Source organism: Camellia sinensis, chromosome 5 (genome assembly GCF_055761805.1).
Source record: "Camellia sinensis isolate YWXY chromosome 5, ASM5576180v1, whole genome shotgun sequence".
NCBI lineage: Eukaryota > Viridiplantae > Streptophyta > Magnoliopsida > Ericales > Theaceae > Camellia > Camellia sinensis.
In genome coordinates, this window is record NC_138965.1 from 210,366,671 (window position 1) to 210,393,272 (window position 26,602).

Consider the following 26,602-nt stretch of genomic DNA (forward strand, 5'->3'; position numbering starts at 1 on the left):
AAAAGTAAATAAATATTTATCTGTCAAAAAAATACAAGTGGGCCTAACTTTTTATTTTGGGGCAGCCATTTTTAATATTTGCATACATGCTTTAGAAGTTTGAACCTGTTTCATTAAAGGGGCTCCTGATTAACCCATCAAAAAATAATAAATTGATGTTGGGGGTTAAATTTTGGTTTTGGGTTAGGACTTAACCTAAACAGACTCCTGACCTAACAAAGGAATCCTAGTTCCGCCCCCAAAGCTTGGGGATGGTTGACAGAGAGAGGCCCTTACACGAGCGGAGTCAATCTAGGGGATGATTGACACAAAGAGAGGGAAAGAGAGAGATACTAAATAGATGTGAAAAATAACAAGTTTATTTCAAATTCATTTTTTCTGGGGCCTAAAGATTGGCTTAGGGAAGAACAGCTATTTATTACCTAAATTCATAAATATTGGATCCTCCTGATCTAAGATTTTCATAATTTTGGGAACATAGGGTTCTGAAACTGGGATTTATGAAGCAGTTGTTCATAAATTGTACACAAGTGAAAAGCACTACATAGAAAGGACAATTTGTTCCTCAAAGGAACTAAAAACTACGTTGAAACAAAATGCAAAATGTAATTAAAGATGTGAATGACCTCAGACAGTCACTAGTGAAAATCTGCACATCTGGGAAATTAACATCAACAACCCAACTGGGAAATTAACATCAACAGTAACATAAAACAAAGCACCTCAAAAATGAAAAAGTATTAATCCAAACACAGCCTACAGACTATAGTTGAAGGAACTCACAACTTACAAGATCTTAGAGTCAAACCATAGCTTCTTTATCACACACAAACTCTTGCAAAACTTTACACATAATAAATCAACAACCCAACAGCCCAATTCACAAATCTAAATAAACCATTCAACTTGTGCATTAATCAACCACACAAAAATACCTTCTTGCTTTTGAAAAGGGTCACCTCTATGCTGAATTCATATCATATGCCCCTCTGGTTTATCTAATTCTCATTATCCCCCCTCCCACAAGAATTAAGTGCTCTGGCATTATGGTACAAGTACAGAACAGAAAAGGATGATGAATTTGATACACATGTTTGGAAGAGATACATGGTAGGAACTCCTAAAGAATCATTAACAGGTCTTTTGAGAAATGGGTCTTTTGAGAAATGGGTTACAATCCGCTTTTCAAATTATAATTCACTTCACTCTCTTACAAAATACTGATTATAACCATCTTCCCAAAATAACCCCTTTTGATTTAATGTTAGAAATAAGACGTGCTGCTACCTTCTTCACCTAGAGAAATAAGAAGTGCTGCTTTTTTATTTAAATAAAAAACAGGACTTCCAACTGCTGTCAGACTACCAATTTCCGCCTATAATTCACTACCTTTGGTTGGAGGATTAGGAAAGGGAAAGGTGTGTCAGCGTAAATGATTCATTTTTATGATACATCTATTAAAGAATTGTGTGTTGTATAATTCAAAACCACAATAATATTTATCTGATATCAGTATCTAATCAATTGATGTCTCATAAAAAGTTTAGAAACGCCCACCTCATTCTCATTAGTTTTTTTTACAAGTTTCAGGACAACTCAGACATATTCATCAAAAAGATCAAAACAAAGTTTGGGCATAAATCATCAACAAACCAAAAAAAGGCCAATAGAAATAATACATCACCATATGTCAAAGATTCGTTTAATTTAAGAAGAATTCATTTCATGTTTAACAACCAAAGCAATAGAATAGAAATAACCCATCAAAATTCAAACTTTAACACAAATCCATAACCTTTTACACTAAAACATAAACAAAAACACCAATTCAAAGTTGAAATCAAAGGATTAATCACCACCAGCCTTCTGATAAACATAGGTCAAGCCACACTTGCCACAATAGTGCCGATCAAAATGATTCGCCATGAAAGTCCCAGCACCACACTCCCCATTCGGACACTCCTTCCTCAACCTCTGAACCTTCCCTGAATCATCCACCTTGTAGAACTGAAGCACAGCGAGCTTCACCTTCTTCTTCTTGTGCTTGATCTTCTTGGGCTTCGTGTACGTCTTCTTCTTCCTCTTCTTCGCTCCTCCTCGCAATCGGAGAACCAAATGGAGAGTCGATTCCTTCTGGATGTTGTAGTCGGCTAGGGTTCGGCCGTCTTCGAGCTGTTTTCCGGCGAAGATGAGTCGTTGTTGGTCCGGTGGAATGCCCTCCTTGTCTTGGATCTTGGCTTTGACATTGTCGATGGTGTCTGAGGACTCGACTTCTAGGGTTATGGTCTTCCCTGTTAGGGTTTTCACGAAGATCTGCATCGTTTCTGCACTTGCAGAATCGCCGATTAGGGTTTTGAAATGGAGGAGAGGCGAGAGGGAATTTTAAGGGGATTTTATACGGGGACTTTGGACTAGGGTTTGATGAGAGGTTATGTTGGGTAGTGCAAGTCTATGATAGTCAATGTTGGTTCGATTAGTTTTCTATTTCACTTTTATTCCATTAATTATAGTTATTGAATAATTTATCTATAAATCTTATTTTAAAAGAATGGTGATCCATTTAATCTCAAAAAAAAATTTATAGACCAATTAATTTTATTAATTTTGAAAATGTACATTTAATATTTTATTTAAAAATTAGATTTACGATTATATTCTTATTTCTATTATGTTATATTCTTTTTTTTTTCTTTTGTATTAGAAAGATAAGGTACACAATTTATGATAATCAAATTTGAGATGAATTTTTGTATGAGAATTTTTTTATTTATAAAATATTTTAAAAGGATACGAAAATGACTTAAAATAAAATTCTTCAAACATTTCAAAAAGATATAAGATTCTTCAAACATTTCAAACGAATATGAGATTCTTCCAACATTTCAAAAGAATGTAAGATTCTTCAAATATTTTAAAAAGAGTACAAAAACTTCTTAGCAAGTTTTGGACAAATGTATAATTTCAAATTGCAACACTTCAATGTAACACTCAACGTAACACTCCAATGTAACACTCCAAAAAACTCTTTAGTATGTTTTTTCCAAACATAACACTCTAAAAAAACTCCTTAACGTAACACTTTAATGCAACACACAAAAAAATTTATTATTGTATTTTTTTCAAACATAACACTACAATATAACACTTCAAAAAAAATTCCTTAGTGTAACATTTTAATGTAACACACAAAAAAAGCTCTTTAATGTACTTTTTCTAAATGTAACACTCCAAATGTCACGCCCCAAAATTTGGACAATTAAATATTAAATTAGGACTAACCCCAATCAATATTCCATCATCCAAATCCTAGGGGTGAAACAAAAAAACTAAACGCCAACTAAACCATCCACCACAATTTCATAACTATTAAATACCTCCAACATTAAAGTAACAACAACTAGTCCAAACAACTTAAATAAAGTACGGTTACAAATCATGCCAAATTATTCCAATACTGAAGCCATATAAAAAAATACATAAACTAGTATCAACCATAAGCTCAAGAAAATAAAAGAAGTCCAAACGTCATGTCCTACGATCACAGTTATTTCTTGTCACAACCATAGCCTCAACTAATCTTGCAAATGAAGCTCGACTGCGCTCAAACAGAACGCACCCGAGTTGCCAAAAGACAAAACGGGTCAGTATACAGGTATACTGGTATGAGTACAAGATTTAACATCCACGTGTCCACCAGACACAGACAAAAATACATTTAATTCTTACCACAGGACAAGACAAGTAGTTCCAGCCGTACCGAGACGAATGGGTAGTTTCTCGAGATACGGTGACATTTAGTTTCTTGTCCGTACACAACGAAATATAAATTGATTACAAAATAGACAAAATAGAAATAAAATATATGGTGGATCCGCCTTGCATAAAAAGTTAGTAAGCCCCACCATCCTGCAAAACAAATAAAGTTAGTATAATTCAATCATAAGTAACTTGTTAAAAAAAAATATAAAATTACACCGTTTCATACTTAAATAATTCGAATTGATCAAAACTCAAAGAACGAAAGTTGTACAGAATCAAATTTCCTAAAACACAACGCGAACGAATTTAACAGAAACTGAACAGGTTAAAAGAAAAAGTTGATATAAAAATCTAGACAGAATTCAATTGAAAAATCTGAAGCTGAAAACGAACCAAAACTGCTCTAAGATAATTTTTTTCGAAAAATTTCAAAACACAAAAAGTGTGCAGAATAATGTTTTACTTCAGTTTGCGTGAAACCAATAAAAATGAGCTCGTTTCGTGGGTTAAAACAGCCTCTAAAATCTGTCTTGCTAAAATGAATCAAACCGACAATAATCAAGATCATCTAATTATAAGTTCTAATCGATCTTTTTAATAAAAAGCTAAAACACAAAAGTTGTCCAAAATCACGTATACATGCCTCTGCTTAAATTTCATAATTTATCGAGATCGTTTACTATTTTTTTATCATGTACAAATCAATACCAATCACACTATATTAATAAATTCATAATTAAATTCTTTGTACCTTAACTCCACCACTTCGGCCCTCCCTTTCCGGCCTACACATATATCCCATGTGCCTCCCGTATACCTAACACCGCTTCGAAGCCAAACTTGCACGGGGATATCGTCCCAAGTTTAACTCACACTCCCCGGATGGTTAGCATATACGTACGCGCGCAAATCAAAGCACTCGTCTACTCATGAGAACGAGGCAACAACATATATATACACAACATCTCACACATGAGAATAAACATAACAATGCCGAGCCTAAGGCATTCAAATAAATCTCATAATCCTCACTTTTTTTTTTGTACACTCTTTCTCACCATCACTCAAATAAAACAACAATCCATGGAGTCATGGTGGAATATAAGGAATTTATCTATGGATTTCTAATTAATTTTAATTTTATATAATCATGAATATGATTACAATTATAAAATTAATCCATACAAAAACCATAAATCTTGCATATACAACTAATCAAAATAATTAAAATCAATCAATCATCTAAAAACCTTGAACCTTACATACAAACTAAACAAAATAATTAAATTTAATCAATCATCTAAAAATCCTAAACTTTACCTACACAACTAATCAAAGTAATTAAAATTAATCAATCATTTAAAAAAAAACCCTAAAGTTTACCTATACAATTAATCAAAATAATTAAAATCAATCTCTTATCTAAGAATCCTAAACTTTATATACACTACTAGTCAAAATAATTAAAATCAATCTATCATCTATAAACCCTAAATCTTATATCCACAACTAATCAAAATAATTAAAATTAATCTATCATCTTTATGTAAAACAAAATCAAACTAACATCAAACAAATAAAAATAAATAAATAAATAAAACAGCGAATTAAACATAAATCAAGGAAAGTGGGTTTTGTACTCACAATTATTTTTGAAGATCAAAGAATCACTCAAAGAATTAATAAAGGCACCCAAAATAAAACCTAAACCTTGCATACCTAACTAATGCAAAACAATTAAAATTAATTAATCATCCAAAAACTCTAAACCTTATATACACATCTAATCAAAATAAATAAAAAATTAGTCAATCATTTAAAAATTCTAAACCTTACATATCCAACTAATTAAAATAATTACAATCAATTAATTATCTAAAAATCTTAAACCTTACATACACATCTAATCAACATAATTAAAATTAATCAATCATCTAAAAATCCCAAACTTTACATACCCAACTAATTAAAATTATTACAATCAATTAATTATCTAAAAATCTTAAACCTTACATATACGTCTAATCAACATAATTAAAATTAATCAATCACCTAAAAAATCCCAAACCTTACATACCTAACTAATTAAATTTATTACAATCAATTAATCATCTAAAAATCTTAAACCTTACATATACGTCTAATCAACATAATTAAAATTAATCAATCATCTAAAAATCTTAAATTTTACATATACATCTAATCAACATAATTAAAATTAATCAATCATCTAAAAAATCATAAACCTTACATACCCAATTAATCAAAACAATTAAAATCAATTTGTCATCTTCATATCAATACAAAAATCAAATCAATATTAAATAAATACAAATAAATAAATATAACGAATCAAATATAAACAAAGAAAAGTGAATTTTGTACTCACAATTATTTTTGATGATTAAAACAATATCTAGAAGATTAATTGAACCATCAAAGTAAAACCCTAACCCCCTTTCTTTTCTTTTTTTTCTTTTTCTTTTTCATTCTTTTCTTTCCACGCCACACACACTCACATAGAGAGCACTCTCTTTTTCTTTTTTTTTTCTTGGATGATCAATCTCTCTCTCTCTCTGTGCCTGGCCGCTGCACAATACATCTCTTTTCTTTCTTTTGTTTATAACCTAATAATTATTATATTATAATATAACCTAATCTCATTCTAACCCTAATAAATTATTATAATATACTATATTATGTAATACACATAATTATAATATATATAAATATAAAATTAAATATATATATATATATAACGCCTCTTTTTTTATAACAAAAATAAATATATAACTATATGAATTAATTGAATAACACAATAAATTTATTAATTACAACTTTAAATTCGTTAAATATCACATTAACTAAACAACACATTAAATTCTCATATAAACCGCACAATTAATAAAGTAAAAAAAATAAAATAAGATAATAATAATCATAATAATAATAAATAATGACTTAACAAAATTAGGGTCGCTACACCAAAAAAACTCTTAAAGGGTTGTTTGGGATGTTCTAAATAAATGCACTTTTTGATTTTTTTATGCAATATGGGTTGGGTTTGAAGTGATGTGGTAGAGAAGTAATGTGACTTAGGGTTGTTTTGGGAGTCGGCTTTTTACCAAACTTTTTGACTTTTTTGGAAGTAATTTGGGAAGTTGGTAAAAAGTTGACTTTTTGCTTCTTAGTTTAATATTTATTTATAGTGTCAAATCAAATTAAAATGACCAAAATATCCTTACCTAACATAAAAGATTTATTTTTTTATTTTTTTTTCATAAGCCCTAATTTGTAATTTTACAGCTACGTTTTTGGCACTTGCCAAATGGCTTTTCTGGCGTTTTTGGTAGCCACGTTTTTGGACATTTTGTCAAAAAACGTGGCTTTTTACCATGTTTCTAAAATGGCACTTAAATAAGATGATGTGACTTAAATAAGATAGTGACTTTTTGATTTTTTTAGGGGATGTCAGAGTATGCTTTTGTCAAACATAGCATTCCAAAAAAATGATGTGAAATTCTTCATATCATTCCAAAAGAAGTATAAAAATTTCTTAGTAAGTTTTAGACAAATATACAATTTCAAATTGTGAGTGTCACGTCTGAAAAAAAAATGCACTAAAGAATTTTTAGTATTTTGTATGTGTTACATTAAAATATGTTATATTAAAGTGTTACATTTGAAAAAAGTATACTAAAGAGTTTTTTTTTGTATGTTATATTAGAGTGTTACATCTGAGACAAGTACATAAATGAGTTTTTTTTTTTTTTTAGTGTTTTGCTATTATGTTTAGAAAAAGTACACAAAAGTTTTTTTATCGTGTTACATTGTTGGAGTGTTACATTTTTGTTCATAATGTGAGATTTGTTCTAGAACGAGGGAAAATCTAAAACTTCTATAATACGGATTGTCTAAATATATAATTTTATATTTAGAAAAACACACTTTTATTCTTGAAAAATTAAATCAAAGTGACTATCTTTTTGCGTAATTTTCACTTTAATGGAACCTTTGGGTTCTTAAGAAAAAATAAAAGACTAAACAGTTCACAACATCACATTTTTAAATTTATTGGTGCCTTTTATCAATTTCATTCTTAAATTATTTATTTAGTTATTATTTTTTTTAATTTCAGATAATCTAATCTAATTGGGAAAAAGAAAAAAAAAACTAATTTAATGGACAAAAAAAATATTTTAAAATTTAACAACTTAAATTATATAATCAAACATTCATTTTTTATTAACTAATTTGAAATGAGGATTGAAAAAAAAAAATCTATTTATTTGATTGTATCATTTTAAGCTGTTTAAAAGGTAAAATTATTAATTTTCTTATTAGATAAGGCTTTCATCATTATTAATTGAAAAAAATTTAATCAATAGATAGAAAAGTAATTATAAATATGAAAAATATTACATTAAGTCCAATAACCACTCCATCACTACTTACATACAAAGGATATCAAATTTTACTTCATCATTAGTAATTTAATTTTTTTTATTATCAATTAATAGAAGAGTAATTATAAATATGAGAAATATTACATTAACCACTCCATCACTACTTATAAATGATATCAAATTTCTCTTCATAAAAATTGAATCCGAAACCTCACATTACAAAAGTTATTATACAATCACTCGGCTAAATGCTTAAGTTATTATTAGAGTTAATTATTTAAAAATCCTATTTACAAATGTTATGATAGCTCATATCCTATTTAAGAGTTTTTGAACTAATAAGTCATATTTAGTAAAATTGATAATTTTTAAAGCTAAGAACATTATCAATTTTATATAGTAATATTCCATATAATTGTTTCACTAATTGATGAAAAAACAGAACACGAGATTAAACGTTTTTGTCTTTCTATTTATTAGTTTGATTCAACTATCTAATAAAATCGAGAATATTATCAATTTTTTTTTAGTTTTAAAACTGAGAATATTATCAATTTTTTCATTTTTAAAGTTTTTTTTTTCTTCTAGTTTTTCACATTAATGTTCCAACATCATGCTCATTTATAGACACAAAATTTTTAGTTTTGCACAAAAAAAAAATTTAATTTTTTCAAAAAAACACATTAATTTTTTGTACACATTTTTTTTTTCAGTTTTTTCAATTTGAAAGTTGATATTTTAAAATTTTTAAAATCAAAATAAATATCAAATCATCATGTCCCTTTATAAATAATCAAGAATGAGGAATAATTATTGTTTGAAAGGCAATTCTGACTATTAAAAATTAAATGAGACATGAAAGTCTAAAAAAATTTAGTTAGGACTTAATAGAGTATTATAAATTATGACTTGTGTGTAAATGTCCTTATTATTAAATTGAATTAGACTATGAATTGAAATTAAAGAATTTAAAAACTAAATAGATGAAATTTATAATTTAAAAACAAAACAGAAAGAATTACAATAGTGTAAAAGATAAAAATAAAAAATTTTGCGAATTAATTCAATCGAATTTGTGAATAATAATGTTATAATTATATTTTTAGTAGTATTTGAATTTAGCAGTATTTGAATTTATTTTATGATCAATAGTAACATTTTTCATACACAATTATACGACACCGTTTTTCCATTGCTTACCCACCACATCCTCCAAAAAAAAAAAAAAAAAAAATCTGAGAAACTCTACTCTCTAATCTATCTATCCTCTCTTCCTTGCTCTGTTCTTCATTCTGCAACAGAAAAAACCACCAAAATCTCCATACAACCTCATCAAAACATAATCTATACATACTATACTACTGTAATCATCTATACATACATATATGTATATATATATAACCTGAATATTATTATCAAATACAAATCAAAGCTAAAGCAATGGCAATTCTTGCCACACTACCAAACCCCAACCTCTTCTCCACCCTCCATTCAACCCCACCCTCAAACCACCCTCCACCATCACCACCACCACCAAAACCCCCCATTCCAATCCCCAAATACCCACCACCCCTCAAATCCCAAACCCCCCCAACCCCAAAACCCACCTCAAACCCCGCCTTCAAGACCTTCCACCACCGCTCCAAGTACTACAAACCAGTCCGAGAAGGCGTCATCTCCTCCGACGGCGATCGCTCCGTCGTCGTCGGCGATTCCGGCGTCTCCTATCTTCTCCCCGGAGCCCCATTCGAGTTCCAATACAGCTACTCCGAGACCCCCAAGTCCAAACCCTTGGCCATTCGCGAGCCGGCTTTCTTGCCCTTTGCTCCGCCCTCGATGCCGAGGCCGTGGACTGGGAAAGCTCCATTGAAGAAGGAGAAGAAGGAGAAGAAGATTCGGCTTTTTGATTCGCTCGAGCCGTTGCCGATGGGGATGAATGGAGTGAAGCATTTGGAAATGGCCAAGCCGTACCGGCTTGGGGATTTTCCAGTGGAGTTGAAGCCGAGGAAGGAGGTGATTGGGAAGCCATTGACGAAAGCGGAGATAAGGGAGCTTCTAAGGCCTCACATTTCAAGTAATCGACAGGTTAATCTGGGTAAGTAAGGTTCAGTTGATTGAATTCAAAATTTGGCAATTTGGGTATAATTTGTTGTAGAGTTTATTCAACTTTTTGTTCTTGAATGAATTGTGTAGGCAGGGATGGATTGACACATAATATGTTGGAGTTGGTTCATACGCATTGGAAGCGAAGGCCGGTTTGCAAAGTTCGATGCTTGGGTGTTCCCACTGTCGATATGGATAACGTTTGTCGTTGTCTTGAGGTTTGCCATTTAAGCATAAATTCTTTGGCTTTTCTTGATACTGAATCTCATGTTGTGACTGTGAATTCATAGTTTCTTATGAATTATATCCAAGACTAAAACTATTATACTAAATTGTAACTTTGAGATAATTTTTTTATTTATTTATTTTTATTTTTTATTTTTATAAACACTAGATTGGTGATTTCATGTTTTATGAAATCTTTCAAAAGGTGTGTCTTGGTCTGTGCTTCCCTAATGGCTAGAAGAATTGTGGGAAAGGTGTTTCCACCACTTTGTCCTGTCTGAAAAGAAGCGTGTATATCGTTATGTGTAGTCTGTGATGAGTTTGCCCTGTGGAATGATCAACATTGCAACGAATAACACTTGAGGTAGTTTTAATGAAAAACTAGGGTGGAATTGCTTTAACTATACTATTAAACATGAAGAGAGGCGTGTCAGTAACTGTAATGTTTGTATCTGTCTTCATATATGCGATACTTGATGTACCTGGCACATTGTTTGGGATCTTGAACATTGTCATAGAATCATTTTCCCTGGTGACGATTGCGTTGACTATCTGTTGAATTCCTTATATTACTAGGAAAAGACTGGTGGAAAGATCATCCATCAAGTTGGGGGTATAGTTTATCTTTTCCGTGGCAGAAACTATGATCATCGCACTCGTCCACAGTACCCGGTGATGCTCTGGAAACCAGCCGCACCGATTTATCCAAAGCTCATACAAGAAGCTCCAGTAGGTTTGACTAAAGTTGAAGCAGATCAGTTACGGAAGAAAGGAAAAAACCTTCTACCAATTTGTAAATTAGGTATACAATCTTATTCTGCCAATTGTTAAATGATTGTTCTCTGATTTTTTAATCACCGGGTTCTCTAAGCCACTCAAGCTTTGTCCAGTCTAGAGGTACATCCACCCGTAACCAACTAGCCTTTTGGTTGGATACTCCAAACATTCTAACATGTTATTAGAGTATGCAATAGATTATTTACTATTTCACTCTAGCCTGCCTTTGGGTGACCCAAATTATTGCTCGTATCCCGATTTCACAGGATAGGATTTGAACTTTATTTACTCTTTGTTTCACAAGATTTACATTGATTGGCATTTTATTATTCATTAGATTCAGTTAGTTTCATTACCCATATGTCTCTGTAATCATATATGTTGCTTCCATTTCTTAATTTTAATGATTTTTTTCCATGTGTGAATATTCCGGGAGGCATTTAGCTAGAAATTTTGATATTGTACTAGTATATGCTCATGTTTGAGCATATATTTACACATCATAGGACTTATACAATTTGGTTCATATTCTTAGGTTGTTGATATTTACTCTTACCTCCCTTCCTGATGCAGCGAAAAATGGAGTGTACACTTCCTTAGTGAGAGATGTGAGGAATGCTTTTGAAGGAAGTCCGTTAGTTAAGATTGACTGCAAGGGGATGCATGCAAGTGACTACAAAAAGATAGGTGCTAAGCTGAAGGTTTGTGTGTTTTTCTTTTAATTATCCATGCAGCCTGATTTTAGACCTGATTATTTGATTTGTCAAATGATTTTGCCTAACAACTAATAACAAAACATGATACTAAAATAGATCAAACAATTAACAAAATCAAGAGATGAATCACTATGATGCTGTCTGATTTCTATGTACATCCTCAAGCTTCAAATTGGTAAGGCAATCTTATCATGGCTTAGGCTGATTACCTAAATCGGTTCAGTGACAAGCTTTGGCTCACCCATTGAAGTGCATGTATCAACATGTGAGAGCTCTGTTATCTCTTTCTTTTTCTTCCACAATCCCTAGGAAATTATGGGAATTGCAACTCCTAGGTGTTTAAAGTCTTTCAATAGCTTGCATAGTCTTGAGCAAAATAGAAATATGAGAAAAAGACTTAGGCCTCTTTTGGCGACATCACTTTTTAGCCTAAAAGTCAAAAAGTCACTAAAAAAATCAAAAAGCCAACAACCTATACCAAGAAGTCAAAGATTCTCTTTTCTTTTTAAGTTTTGCACATTTTTTCGTAAAAAATCAAAAAGTCATTCCAAACATACTAGTTTTTTTTACATCATATTTTAGCCAAAAAGTCAAAAAATTACTCAAAAGTCTGTTCCCAAACGAGGCCTTAGAAATATACATTATTGTATATTCATATGTAACACTATGTAGAGCAGCTCAGACAAGTCTTTAAAAATTTGTGTAATAATATAAAATTATTTCTAGGATATATTCCTCTCAAGTACCAATGGATCAGTAATACTTTCCGTTGTACTTTCATTGTAATTTTCTATGTTCTGTTTGCTTACTTTCGCTCTCCTTGTCTTCCAGCAGGAATTGGTTCCTTGTGTGCTATTGTCTTTTGACAATGAGCAGATATTGATGTGGAGGGGACAAGATTGGGAATCAATGTACCCACAAGCTCCCTATGCTTCAAGTTCCGCTGATAGTGATGCTGCAAATGGTTTCAATTGTTCAGGTATGCAAGAGATGGCGTTCAGTTCAATTGTTCTTTTGTCAAAAGATCTCTAAAGGACATAATGATCAATATCTCCATCTTCCTAGAATTTTATGTCAAAAGAACCTTAGATCTTCTTTATTCCTCGTAGATTCCATCCTTGTATACAGATTCAATCGACAATTTGATTTCACCCAGTTGATTGACTTGAGTCGCAAAATATGAAAATTAAATATTGCAAGAGAGAACCCTCTAGCCCCCCCCCCCCCCCCCCCCCCCCCCCAAAAAAAAAAAAAAAACAAAAAAAACAAAAAAACGCCCAGTTTAATCTTCATTGGATGAAGATCTGAAGCGGTAGATTTGGTCCAGACCAAACCTTTGGCATATCGAACCCACATGCAAATGCATTTCATTATTTTCAAGTTTACTAGTAACTAGATTTACCAGTAATGTTGCTAACTTTTCTTGTTAATCTTTAAACCATTTCTTATACTATTGTTGGTTGAGGACTTATGTTGTTTATGTTCTGGCTCTGATTCATTGATGCTTTTGCAATGCTGATTGTCATATTTCAGATTCAGACCCGAACGCGGTAACCTCGAGCCCTAAAATGATGTCCCTGTGGAAGCGTGCAATCGAAACAAGCAAGGCATTGCTGTTAGACAAGATAGGTCTTGGCCCTGACGATCTTTTGAAGAAAGTGGAGGAATTCGAAGACTTATCACAGGCAACAGAGCACTCCTATCCAGCGGTAGTCTTGTCAGGTGAAGATGGAACTGATAGTTCAAGGGCAGAGTACAGATTTCATAATGAAGATCATGGCGAAGATGAGGATTATAATCATGACGACGACGACGATGATGTTGACGACGAATATTATCTCAGTGATTTTGAAGAAATGGAGTCGTCAGTCCCTCTAGGATCTTTACCTGTGGATTTGATAGCAAAGCGGCCAAGTGAGCAATGAAAGTTGAAATTGTTTTGTTTGTTTGGTGAAGTATGTGATAGAGGATAGTTTTAGCAGGGTGATGACCTAAAGTTTGGTAGATTTTGGGGCAAGAAATTGGAATTTCATGATATGTAAATTTATTTAGAAAGAAGATGGATTGCAAATATGAGGTTCCCAACATTGGGAATGTCTGACTGAGCAGAAAGTCAAGGTTGTTAGCAAGTGTACAGGTGCAAGTAATATGTAAGTATCATAATTGGTGGAAGCTGTTTTATGTTATCTTAGCTCAAACAAGCTGTAATTCCATCAGCTTATTATAATCTGTTTTTTTTTTTTTTTTAGTAGATTTCTTCTTTTTTTTTTCTTCTTTTTTTTTTTTCCCCAGTATATACTAGACAAGTCTAAAAAAGAATAAAAATAAATGGAATTTTTTTATTTAAGAAAAAAAAACTCACTAAAAAATAAGTCTAATTTTTTCCAAAAAAGTTTTACAAAAGTTGGCCTGTTTAAAATTGTCTAGTTTAGATGGATTCAAATTTTTTAAAGAAAAAATAGTAAGCATAAAACAAATTTAAAAAATAAGTCAATTAAGAAGTTGTAGTAAAAATGGAAATATGGTTGGATAAATTGGTTGGTTGTTTATCGATACGAAATTATTTGTTTCTAAGAGTAACGAGGAGGTTGAGTAATTACTAGAAATGACAACTATAATTGAAAGTAAGCGTAGAAATTAAAATTTTATCCCCATTAGTAATTTGAATTGGGAAATGATATCAAAAAATATTAGCAAATGTGAACTGTAAAACAGTAATTTTTTTTTTTTGGGGGGGGGGGGGACCTTGTGCAATGCACTTATCAATACCTTAATACCCCTCATAGGCAACATTAGACCTTTTACTAATGTTAGACACTATCTCTGTCATCCATGGAACATTTTATAAGATGCCACCTAACTTTCTGTTTAGAGAAGGCCCCAATAATACCAAGCAAGTCCTCTAAGAGGCCTTAAAAGATCACTGTGATCACCTTCTAAATGGAAGCAACTTCTCTCAAATTTTCACCATCAAACACATCCTTTCTTGCAGTCTCCCACCACCTCCGCCGCCACTGCTACCAACTCTTCTCAATTTAAAACCAAATTTCCCACAATGCATCAAACCACCCTCCACTGCCACCTCACACTCGTCACCCTCCTCCTCCTCCTCCACCTTCCCTCCTCCACCGCGGAGATAAAAAACATAACAATCTCCTCAGACTCCCGCCATGCCATCCGTTTGGAGGAATTCGGCTTCACCACCACTGGCCACCTCTCCATCACTCTCTCCTCCATCTCTTTCACTTCCACAACGACACCGCTCAACCTTTCCCTCCTAGCCTTCTTTCTTTCCCCCATAGACTTACACCGAGACATCCTTGACATTGAAAAGAACCCAAAACTTTGCATCCTCCAAAACCCCCACATCAACCTCCTCTTCAACTTCCATAACATCTCTCTCTCTCCCACCTCCTCTTTCAACCAAACCTTCCCAATCACCAAACCTAATGGCTACGACCTCTTCTTTTCCAATTGCAACCCACAAACCTCCATCTCCATGCTAGTACACATCGAATTCTTCAATTTCGACTCAAATGGCAATAAGGACTATCTCTCCTCAGGCCAAACTCAATTACCCACTGTCTATTTCATCTCCTCCCTCCTCTACTTCCCTCTTCTAGTCCTATGGTTATTCACATGTTTCAAAAACAAGTCATTCATTCACAAAATACATTTCCTAATGACCACATTGCTTCTCTTCAAGACCTTGAACATGATATGTGCAGCAGAGAACAAGCAATATGTTAAAATCACAGGAACACCACATGGATGGGATGTCCTATTTTACACATTTCAATCCACTCGAGCACTCTTATTGTTCACTGTACTTACTTTGATAGGTTCAGGTTGGTCGGTCGTGAAACCGTGCTTGGAAGAGATGGAAATCCTGTTGCTGATGATTGGGATACTACTCCAAGTCCTCTCCAACATAGCTTGGATTGCAATCAACAACACGGGGCCATTTTTGGAGGGTTGGGTGATCTGGGTTTGGGTTTTTTTGCTCATTGACATAACTACTTGTTTCATGGCGTCTCTCCCCATGGCATGGCGAATCAACACACTCAAACAAACTGCCATGGAAGATGGCAAGGCAGCTCTGAATCTGACAAAGTTGAGGCTTTTCAGAGACTTTTACATGGTGTTTTTCGTGTATGTATACGTGTCGAGGTCTCTTGTGTTTGCCATTAGAATGAATGCTCCATATGAGTTTCAATGGATGAGTAATGTGACAGAGGAGAGTGCAAGTTTTGTGCTGTATGTGGTGATGTTTTACTGGTTTAGGCCTATGGAAGAGAGTGAGTACTGTGGTGTGGATGAGGAAGAAGAAGAGGCTGCTTTGGTTGCCATTCACAGTGGAGAGTTTGACATTGGTTCACCTATGTTCATCTTGGCAACAGTTTGACATAACCATGTTTAGTGTTTGATTGACTTGGTCTGTAAATTTAGGTTGTTTCATATGTTTTCTGACAACAAAGTTTTAGGAATCCCTGACTCACTTTATCTTGTAATTATCTTGTAATTATGTGTTTAGTACATGATTAGCAAAAGAAACTAGTTGTTTATTATAAATTGTTATGGGTTTTAATTTCTTTTAGGCCATATTTGGATGGCAAGAATGGAGAGATGGAATAAGAATCTCATTCTAAATCTCTTTTATTCCATTGTTTGAGTGTGTACAAGAATGAAAATGTAGTTTTTAATTTGATCCTCAAATCGAAATGTGACTGACACACTTTTGCCGTGGCAATCTGTAGAAATTTAATGTATAAAGAGAAATAGAGAATTGAGAAATAGAGAATTGTATTATTGATTGATGTTTATTGATTACAATTACAATGATTCATGAATCCTATATATAGAAGAGGGTGAGTGTGTAGTAGGTAAGGAGTAGGTGAAGTGGAGGTGGTAGTGGTGTAGTGGGTTAGGTTTAGTGGAGTAGGTGAGGTGGTAGTGGTGTAGTGGGTTAGGTTTAGTGGAGTAGGTTTAAGTGGGTGAAGGTTTAGTGGAGTAGGTGAGGTGGTAGTGGTGTAGTGGGTTAGGTTTAGTGGAGTAGGTTTAAGTGGGTGAAGTAGGTGGAGAGTAGGTGGATTTTAACAGCCCCCCGCAAACTCAAGGGGGATAGGAACTAACCAACTTGAGTTTGGAGAGAGTAACAAAACAAGAAAATACATAAAAATAAAAGAGGATAAGAGACACTGTATGGTCGTGTCAGACCATTGGTGAAGACACTGGATGGTGGTGTCATAACGTTGTAGAGGACACTGTATGGGGGTGTCATAACCATGTAGAGGACACTGTATGGTGGTGTCATAACGGTGTAGAAGACACTGGATGATTGTGTCAGACCAATGTAGAAGACAGTTTATGGGGTCATGTCGGACCGTTGTAGCAGACAATGTTGTGACAGTTGTTGTGACAGTTTACGGAGTCTTGCTGGACCCTTGTAGAAACTAACCGGAATCAATGTCGGGACAGTGTACAGAGTCTTGTCGGACCCATGAAGGAGCTAACCGGAATCAATGTCGGGACAGTTTACAGAGTCTTGTCGGACCCTTGTAGAAACTAACCGGAATCTATGTCGGGACAGTTTACAGAGTCTTGTCGGACCCTTAAAAAGTCGCACCCTCAAAAGGTGTGCCCAATTTTGTCAAAAGGCGTGCCATCAAAAGGCGTGCCCAATTCATCAAAAGGTGTGCCGGACATGATGGCGAGGCACGTGAGTGCCTTGGTTGGCGTGCCCATTTGTCGTCTGGTGGCAAGTGGCGCGCGATACGCGTGGTTGCCTTGGCTATATAACCAAGACGAAGGCAGAGGCTGAGGCAAAGAAAAACTGAGAGAAACCTCTGAAAAATCCTTCGTGTTGCTGAGAAAGAGAGTTCCTTGTGCTGAGAGAGATAGTCTGTAATATTCTGTAACGAGAGATATTCTGTAACACTCTGTTGCCCAGAAAATGGCCTCGTCTTCCCGGAGTCTGCTCACCCTCTTTCCCGACCTCAACGAGTCAACAAGAGAGAGAACTGGTGCGGTGGCACTGGAACCTCAACCAAGCGCCCCGGAGTTTGCTCCGTTGAACTTTCCGATGCGGTCGGTGGAGCAAAGAATGGCAGTGCAGTCGGATGTGGAAGCCAATCAGTATACATTAAAGTCATGTGTGGAAACCATGACTGCGGTTACAAACTTGTCGAACCGGCTGCAGAGTAGGGCAAATGAGGTGCAGCAGTTAAACTCCCAGCTAGTTCTGCTCCAACGCATGTATAAGGATGCGCGAGCAGAGATAAGTGTGCTAAAGGCGGAAAACAAGGAGCTGAAGCGGAAGGCCACCGTGATGTTCCGATTTGGAGGGCCGCCATACGCTGCAGTGGAGGAGCAGGGAGTAGTGATCATGCCCAGTGGAGTGGGAAACACGGAGGCAACACCGGCAAGGGCTGCTCAGGACGGAGGCAAGAAGAAGAGACCTGCGGCTGAGTAAAGAAGAAAAATCCCACTGTGGGTGTGGTTGTGTTGTTTGTGGTTTATTTTATTTTTATTTTTATTTTTATTTTATTTTTTTTTGTGTGTTGTAGAAATGTGCTCGGGGTTGATCCCCGAGATGAATAAAATGACAAGGTTGGGGAATGGTGTTGGTGTTATTTTGTAGTGTTGTTGTGTGTAATAATAAAAATAAAATAAAATAAAACAATGGATAAAGAAAATAGATAAAAATAGTTGTGGATGGGTGATATAAAAAACATCAGTGAGATGTTGTTGTTTTGCTTTTTTTTTTTTTTTTTTTTTTTTTTTTTTTCGGTGGAAGAAAAAAAAAATAATAAGAAGATAATGGAAAACGGGGGATGCTCACGAACAATGGTAGGGATATGGGAAATATAGTATAATAAAATATATATAGATATATATATATATTAAAAATAAAAGAAAAGTGGGAAAGAAGGTGGGGGAATATTAAAATAAAAGAAAAGTGAGAAGTGGGATTTCAAATGGGCAAAAGGAAGAGAGAGAGAGAGAGATTGAGTGGGTGCATGATGATGATGTTGGGTCCATGGAGAGAGAGAGAGATGTTGCCCTCCTTGATGTTGGGTCCAAGTTTGATCTTTGATTAGTCTAGAAGCAAGAAAACAGCATATTTTGGGGCCTGGGCTGCAATAAAGACACAAACATTATAGTAGCCTGTTCAACAACAAAACCACACTCAAGACTGCCCAGCAGTGCACAGATGAACAGAAGCTGCAGCCAAATAACAATAGCAGAAGCTGCAACCAAATAACAACACCATACCAAATGAGCACTCTAACGGATAAACATCCTCAATACCGCTGTCCACTGCACTCTAGCAGATGAGCAGCATAAACTTCCCCCTGCTGTCGAAACCAGATTAGCATCATCAACACTGCTAACCTCTGCACTCTGTTACAGCCTGCTGTAGTGGTGTGACAAAAATCGCCCTTGTAACGGCCACTGCAATTATGTAACAGCCTGTTACTGAGTTTGATCTGGCCATTTCAATATGGAGAACAGATCCAGTCTGCGGGTCGAATTTGACACCATTCAAGGAATGCAGAGCTGCCATTGCTGATGGATGATTAACAAAGGTGGCAACAGCAACAACCTGGCTGCCGCGACCAGTGTACTAAAGGTCAAACAGAGAGGGGTACCTGTTCAGGTTGGTGGTGAGGCAGGTCTAGCAATCCGTAATGGTAGATCGGCCAAATTGATTGAAGTTCCTTGGGAATGGGCCACTACTATAGCAGCTCTGTTTGAGCAGTCTTGTAAGAAGAATTCACACGAACGATTTCTTGGAACAAGAAAGCTAATTAAGAGGGACTTTGTAACAGCTAGTGATGGCAGGTATGTGTAGAAAATACGCGGAATAGGTTGAAGTCCGGCGGGCGGCTAAGGTGAGGTTGCCGCCCGCCGGGGAAGCGAAAAAACTAGGTTCTAAACCCGCTCTGATACCATGTAGAAATTTAATGTATAAAGAGAAATAGAGAATTGAGAAATAGAGAATTGTATTATTGATTGATGTTTATTGATTACAATTACAATGATTCATGAATCCTATATATAGAAGACTCTCATCATTCCCGGAAGAATGTGACTCACTAAACAACAAAACAAATAGATGAGCTCACAAAATAATAGTATTATATCATTTGTAGGGTATTCTAACCAAACCAAATGTTTGAATTATATTAATACATAAATATTACTAGTAATATAAAGATTTTCACTCTTGCTCTCTGATAATGGTACCTAAGAATTTAGAGATAAAGAGGTTTGCATGCAATTTAGGGCCATTAACAGCGATCAAAATCACTTAAAATCACTTAACCCCCTCCTAAGATTATAAATTGGAATTGCTTAAAATCAAAGGCAAATCAAGGATTGTACAAACTACAATTAATATCCAATTAGCATTTGCAATGGAACACCATCAATGACATAAACCTCCTAATATGACCTAAAGACTCTCTCTCTCTCTCTCTCCAACTTAATGGATTCCTAACATTTGTGTTGGCTGCAGGTGCCCAAATAAGAGATCAATGTCGTTTTCGGGTATTGGAAGCAAGTGGGATCATCAAGAAATGCAAGTAGAAGATAACATGTCTGATGATGAATTACTCCGCACGTACTCGGAAGCTGCGCGACAGTTAGGCAAGAATTCCAAAGCATCCACTGCGAAAACCATGCCAGCTGCTTGAGGCAAGAACTCATCTAGTTTGGGTTGAAGACAAGAATGCCCATCAACAATGTTAACAGGCTTTATTTTTTCCTTCTGTCAATGACAAATAAAGACAAGAAAATGAGGGAGGGAAGAAACAAATTGCAATCAATGACATTTTAATATATGTACCAGAAACTTGCAAGTTAAAAAAACAAAAAAACAAAACAAAACTATATTAATGCTTGTTTCAACATAGCAAAGTGAAATATATTACCTTACTACTCATTTCAGAATGTAGCACAAAAGTGCCATCATAGTTTAAGCTCAACCCGGCATCAGTGCTCTCAGACGATGGGTTCAAGAAAGGAGTAACTCATCACCTTCTATCCATGTAACTCTTCTTGTTAATAGAATAAAGCATTGACTTAACTGTCAATCAGTACAAATTAGGCAACAAAAGCATTACTCAGATAGCTTACTTGATGAAAAAGAACAGTTCTTCCCCTTCCACTAAGCCCAGTCAGAACAATAGTGTCAGCTTTTGTGCTTTTTAACAAACAAACAGCATAGTGAAGCAGGAGAAAGGGATTTCTAAGTAAGATTCAAAGTTCTAACATTCAATTGAAAAAGAAAATACTTCACAATGACATCAGAGTATAGTGTCTTGACTCTGATTTAAAACAGAAAACAAGACAATGAAGCCTTCACTGTGATTTTAAATCACCAAAACAAGAGAGAGAGAGAGAGAGAGAGAGAGAGAGAGAGTATATTTATTAAAAAGTACAATTTTTTTGCCAACAAAAACTAATTGATTTCGCACAAGTCAGAGTGCATGCAACTCCTTGGTTTGAAGATCACTGAGAGCAGCTCCTAGATTTTGCGTCAAATATTAAGAAACTCAAGTTCTAACTACTAGCCTTACATTGTTTAAGGTTTATACCATGTCAAAACAACAAAATCAAATATTGGAGAAAAATAAAAAGAAGTAAAGAATGCGAGTGATGCTGTCAAGCAACCAAGGTTTCTAGTCACACCCTATAAATATAAAACACATAAATCTAAAATAATATAAACATATCCTTTTGACAAATTGCTGCGTAAATGTGCAATATTATGTAATTTTTCTGCCAAAAGGGTAAGTTAAGAAAATAAACAGAGACTTTGCTGACAGCTCATTATAAAGTATGACTATCCTATGAACTTGGTCTTTCTTTGTTTTGGGGAAATTACAATTCAGTGGTATTTTCACCAAATAATCATAAATTCATGAAAAAGTTTAAGACTTTAATTATTAATGTTCATAAAGTTTACCACTGATCTGAAAGGATTTTTTTTTCCTAATAGGCCTCTTGCCTTCAAGCACAAATCAAACTACATGCTTGCGAAACAACGCATTTGTTTATGGACTGATAATGACACACAACGATGTAATTTCAAGACTGCTATTTTCAAAGATTTATATATTAGCGTGGATCAATCCATTCAATTTATCACAATTCTTTTTGGACTGATAATGACACACAATGCAATTTCAAGCCTGTAATTTTTAAAGATTTACAAATTAGTGAAGTCAATCCATTCAATTCATCACAACAACTCAATGCCACATAAATATTAATAATACCGTGACATATTATCAGGGAACAAAGAATGCTAATTTGCAAATATTACACAAAATTCTACAAAACCCAGAATGTCAACAAAATAATAAACAAACTACCAAAATTTACTAAAATATGAAACTATTCACATATATATTATTATTATTACCTAATAAGAGCAAAGGGGTAGTCAGCAACACAACCCCAATTGCTGCATAAAGTTTTGGGTGAATAATTTCGGCATAAAGTTGAGTTTGGGGTATCTGATGAATCAATTTTTCTGCTTCTTGTAACCATTCCTGTATCTTATTCTTCAATTGCTCAAACCCATCTGTTTCCATGTCTCAATCCTCTTTCAACGCTCAATAAATCAACAAACCCTGCAATATAGAAGCATTGCGCGCGCGCGCGCGCACACACATATATACACAAATTAAATTTGAAAGCATTGATTGAATTTGAAATTTGTACGAGAATTGAGAATTTACAGATTGTAGAACTATATCTGACCGAAGATTTGGCCGGAAAATTGTCGGGATAGTTGAAATTCAATCTCGAATATACAAAACCTAGAAATTTTTGTTTAGGGTGCAAGTAAAACTGATTTAAGACTCGGACCTTTTAGTAATTTTCTTGGCATGTTAGGAAAAGATTGGTAGAAAAGTAAAGAAAAAAATGTGATAATTTATAATAATTTTTTTAAAATTTGTAATTGTCAAACAAGATCTTAGAATCAGGTTGATTTGAATTATGTACGGTATTCAAGATAATTCTAATCGGACTGTGAACAAATTATCCGTGATCCGATTAGCTAACCCAAGTTTGAATTCGGTTATTACAAGATCATAACCGTAAATTCGCATAGAAATTGGAATAAACATTGGACAAACCGAACATGAATTTAAAGTTCAAGTGAAAAATAAATACAGCGGTAATATCATATCATGATTGATAGCATCGACTATTCATGCAATATAAATTTCAATTTATAAATATAATTAATTGTCTAATTCAATCTACTAATTGATACATATACATAGTGAGAAAGCACATATTTGATTAAAAAATTTTAATTTGATAATAATATCGCGTTATCATTAATACATGATATCACTATTTTAATAATTTTGTTTCTCTTTCAACATGTGAATTTTAGGTTTTTTAAAATAATGATATTCAATCCTTCATTTTTAACTTTACATTTCAATTATCAAGTTAAAAAATGAAGTGAAAAAACATGTGAAATGCTTAGAGAACCTTGAGCGAGTCAATATTTAAAACCTATTTTTAAAAAAAATTCATATTTATTGACGGATTCATGGGCTGGTCCAACAAGTGGCTCAATGGACAACCTTTCACTAACCAACAAATTAGGTTGACAGGTGGGCTTAAAACTCCGGACCCAACCTATACCACTGAGATAGCGGTGCAACCTTTTTTTTAACCAAAAAAAAAAAAAAATCAAAAAAAAATGATACTTTAAGATATCATTACTATATCTGTGGGCCCAAGCTCCGGAATAATCGATTGTCAGCTTAATTTAACACAATTCATAGGAAGTGACCTACCACCAATACACCAAACGAACCCAACCCATAGGAAGGGACCCACTACCGAGACACCAGCGGAGCTCAACCATATGCCACAAATGAACCCAGGATTCGATCGGAGCATAAAGCGAGATCTCCGCGAAAAATCGCTAAAATTACCTAGCATTTCACTTCCCCTAGGAGTCGAACCTAGGTCACGCTTGTGGAGAATGATGCCTTCTCCACTAGGCCATCATCCTCGGTGATAGATAGCGGTACAACCTTAGACCAGATAAAAATCTACTTGGTCGGACTATAGGTTATGAGCCATCCTGCCAAATAATAATCCTTAAAATCATTTATCTAGTTTGGTTTTGAATTTTCAAAAATAATTTTTAAAATTTTTAAATCATATTTTTATATTTTTAATGATTTTTTAAAATATTTTAATTTTTTTCAAATTTTTAGATCACTTAATCTTAATATACTTGAAAAATAAAAAAATTTATATAAAATATTTTAAAAAATTCATTGAATACAACAAAATAAGAAAATGTATTAAATTTTTATTTTTTATTTTTTTAAATTTCACAAATATTATACTTTTTAAATATTTTTAGACTAAATGTATTTAAAAAGTTAAAAATTTAGAAAAAATATTTATTTAAAAAAAAACACTAAAAACAAAAGCACTTAATTTTTTAAAAAGTTGACTCCATTTTTTGGAACCAAAGATAGTGATTACTTCTTTCTTTTACTTTTACTTTTTCTTTTCTTTTCAGTCGGGAATTGATATAAAAATTGAAAGTTCAATCTATAATAGTGAGTGAATCTAACGTACGTAACCCAAACATTGTCAACATTAAAAAAAGATTATATAAATGCCAGCCATATTTGATTTCCAAGTCAATATTGGAAACTCCGTCATCAGCTGTGTACCAAAGATTTCTCAGCATTATTTTTTTTTTTTAAAAAATAATGTTATATGTATCAATTTATGTATTAACTAGTGCATTAATTAATTATGTGGTATAATTCAAAAAAAATTTGATATTTGTAATGTAATTAATGAGTGAGGTTAATAATAATGTTATAGCTAGTGTTGGTACACTAATTAGTATACTAAGGACTCGTTTGGGAACCAACCCGTTTAGTTAAAAAGTCAAAAAGTTACTAAAAATGCCAAAAAGCCAACAACCCATACCAAAAAGTCAAAGATTCTTTTTTCTCTCTACTTTTTGTACATCTTTTCGTAAAAAGTCAAAAAGTCATCCAAAACATACTAATTTTTTTTAGCTCATATTTTAACTAAATAGCCAAAAAATTACTAGCATATTCCCAAATGAAACCTAATTGATACATGTAGCACCACCGTAAAAAAAATAATAAATCTCCTATTTTCGACAATGATTTATTATATTCAAGTCCAATGTTCATGTGTCTCGGCACACTCAATATATTTTGAAAGATTTTTTTTAAAAAAAATTATTTTCTGTGACCCCGTTTGGTAGTTTACTTTCAAATCATAATTTGAGAGTCCAAAATTCAAAAACTTATTCGGTTTTAAATTTTTAAACCTATATTCAACTCAACTATTTGAAAAAAAAAAATTCAAAACTCATAACCAAATAAATTTTAAATTTTACCTTGTTTAGTTTGTGTTTTGAGATATTATTTCAAAATTAATTTTCTAGAGAGTTTAGAAAATTTAAAATTTTATTTGATTGTATATTTTAAAAATAATTTTGGAATTTCGAATAATTTGATATTTTTTTGTAGTTCAATAGATGGGTATGAAAAAAAAATTATTGAAAAATAGAGAAGAGAGAAAAAAAAATTATTGATTGATGCATAATAAAAATAAAAGTGATTTTGGAACGTTTTTCTAAAATTTTTTCTAAGCTTTCATTTGGAAAAAACTTCTTTATCTGACTTTTTGATTATTTTAACTTAACTAAAAAATTTCCGTTCGATAAGAACTTTGATTTTTTTTTTATAATTTGTATGAAAATCATAAAACAATTATAATTTAAATACAATATTTTATTTTATTAATTTTTTAATTCATTTTATTTTTTAATTAACTAAGGCCAAGTTTGGGAAGTTCTAAATAATCCATCTTTTTATCTTTTTATCTTTTTCTCATCACATCACCTCTCTATTTTTTTGCACATTTTTTTATAAAAAAATAAAAAGTACACTTATTTAAGTTATCTCAAACAACCCTTAAATTAGTCACAACTCTATATTTGTCTTTTCGAGGTGATTTGAACATTCTGTCTTAATGACACCCAATATTGTTGGCATTGAGCACTAGCAATGATAGAGGGCCCGAATTTCCCATGCTCGAATGGCTCGAATTGACCAAAACGACGTCGTTTTGAACACAAAACAACACAAAACGACGTCGTTTTGGTCAATTCGAGCCATTTGAGCCGCGAATATTGTGGCCACCAAACATTTTTCCATTGAGCACTACTATTAAGGCATTTTTAACTGTGTATTAATTTTTTTTATTGATCCGTTTGAAAAGTGGGTTAATTTTTTAGCTATTTTAGTCTGGGGCTAAAAAGTCTTATTTAGGAAGGGTTTTTTAGTTTTTTTGACTTTTATTGTGAGAGATGAGTGTAATGATTATAGGTTGGATTTGATATTTTGTTTTTTTTGCTAAAATAGCTTATTTTATTTTTTGTAGCTATTTTAGCCCCTAACCCACCAAAACCAACTTCCCAAACTATGCCTAAATTTGAGTAAAAATTTGAAAAAAAAAATTATCTTTAATATCAAGTGCTTTAGTGGAGAGTTTTGCGACTTCGTCAAACTA

General features: G+C 33.3%; 2 protein-coding genes, 2 long non-coding RNA genes and 1 pseudogene across 7 annotated transcripts; 3 read left to right on the top strand and 2 right to left on the bottom strand.

Annotated features, from left to right (window-relative positions):
- Positions 1 to 1,688: 1,688 nt before the first annotated feature.
- On the bottom strand, positions 1,689 to 2,474 carry LOC114313645 (ubiquitin-ribosomal protein eS31 fusion protein). Its single transcript, XM_028260051.2, has one exon. It carries the CDS (start codon positions 2,317 to 2,319, stop codon positions 1,849 to 1,851), a length of 471 nt encoding a protein of 156 aa, XP_028115852.1. The 5' UTR covers positions 2,320 to 2,474; the 3' UTR covers positions 1,689 to 1,848.
- A 6,885-nt stretch (positions 2,475 to 9,359) lies between these two features.
- Positions 9,360 to 14,234, top strand: CAF2 (RNA-binding CRS1 / YhbY (CRM) domain-containing protein). Of its 2 annotated transcripts, none has more exons than XM_082871386.1 (6): positions 9,360 to 10,260; positions 10,359 to 10,486; positions 11,070 to 11,295; positions 11,844 to 11,971; positions 12,821 to 12,965; positions 13,520 to 14,234. In XM_082871386.1, exons 1-6 carry the CDS (start codon positions 9,606 to 9,608, stop codon positions 13,909 to 13,911), a joined length of 1,674 nt encoding a protein of 557 aa, XP_082727512.1. In that variant the 5' UTR covers positions 9,360 to 9,605; the 3' UTR covers positions 13,912 to 14,234. The 2 variants fall into 2 exon arrangements, with proteins under 2 accessions (XP_082727512.1, XP_082727511.1); XM_082871385.1 differs by having other exon boundaries at positions 9,403 to 10,260; positions 12,818 to 12,965.
- An 807-nt stretch (positions 14,235 to 15,041) lies between these two features.
- LOC114313672 (protein CANDIDATE G-PROTEIN COUPLED RECEPTOR 7 pseudogene) lies at positions 15,042 to 16,391 on the top strand (annotated as a pseudogene).
- A 403-nt stretch (positions 16,392 to 16,794) lies between these two features.
- On the top strand, positions 16,795 to 18,222 carry LOC145791171 (uncharacterized). The gene is made up of 2 exons (XR_014331003.1): positions 16,795 to 16,914; positions 16,987 to 18,222. It is a non-coding gene; the product is annotated as an uncharacterized LOC145791171 (long non-coding RNA).
- Positions 18,223 to 20,306: 2,084 nt separating this feature from the next.
- Positions 20,307 to 22,906, bottom strand: LOC114313642 (uncharacterized). Of its 3 annotated transcripts, none has more exons than XR_014331001.1 (3): positions 22,419 to 22,906; positions 20,923 to 21,077; positions 20,307 to 20,759 (listed from the first exon to the last, which is right to left on the bottom strand). It is a non-coding gene; the product is annotated as an uncharacterized LOC114313642 (long non-coding RNA). The 3 variants fall into 3 exon arrangements; XR_003647247.2 differs by having other exon boundaries at positions 20,923 to 21,194; positions 22,419 to 22,876; XR_003647246.2 differs by having other exon boundaries at positions 20,923 to 22,900.
- Positions 22,907 to 26,602: the final 3,696 nt, after the last annotated feature.

Bases quoted from the DNA above. Each gene is read 5' to 3' on its own strand.
- LOC114313645 (XM_028260051.2), bottom strand. From the start codon at position 2,319: ATGCAGATCTTCGTGAAAACCCTAACAGGGAAGACCATAACCCTAGAA.
- CAF2 (XM_082871385.1), top strand. From the start codon at position 9,606: ATGGCAATTCTTGCCACACTACCAAACCCCAACCTCTTCTCCACCCTC. The intron at 10,261-10,358 runs GTAAGTAAGGTT...TGAATTGTGTAG, and splicing joins TAATCGACAGGTTAATCTGG to GCAGGGATGGATTGACACAT. The intron at 12,966-13,519 runs GTATGCAAGAGA...GTCATATTTCAG, and splicing joins AAATGGTTTCAATTGTTCAG to ATTCAGACCCGAACGCGGTA.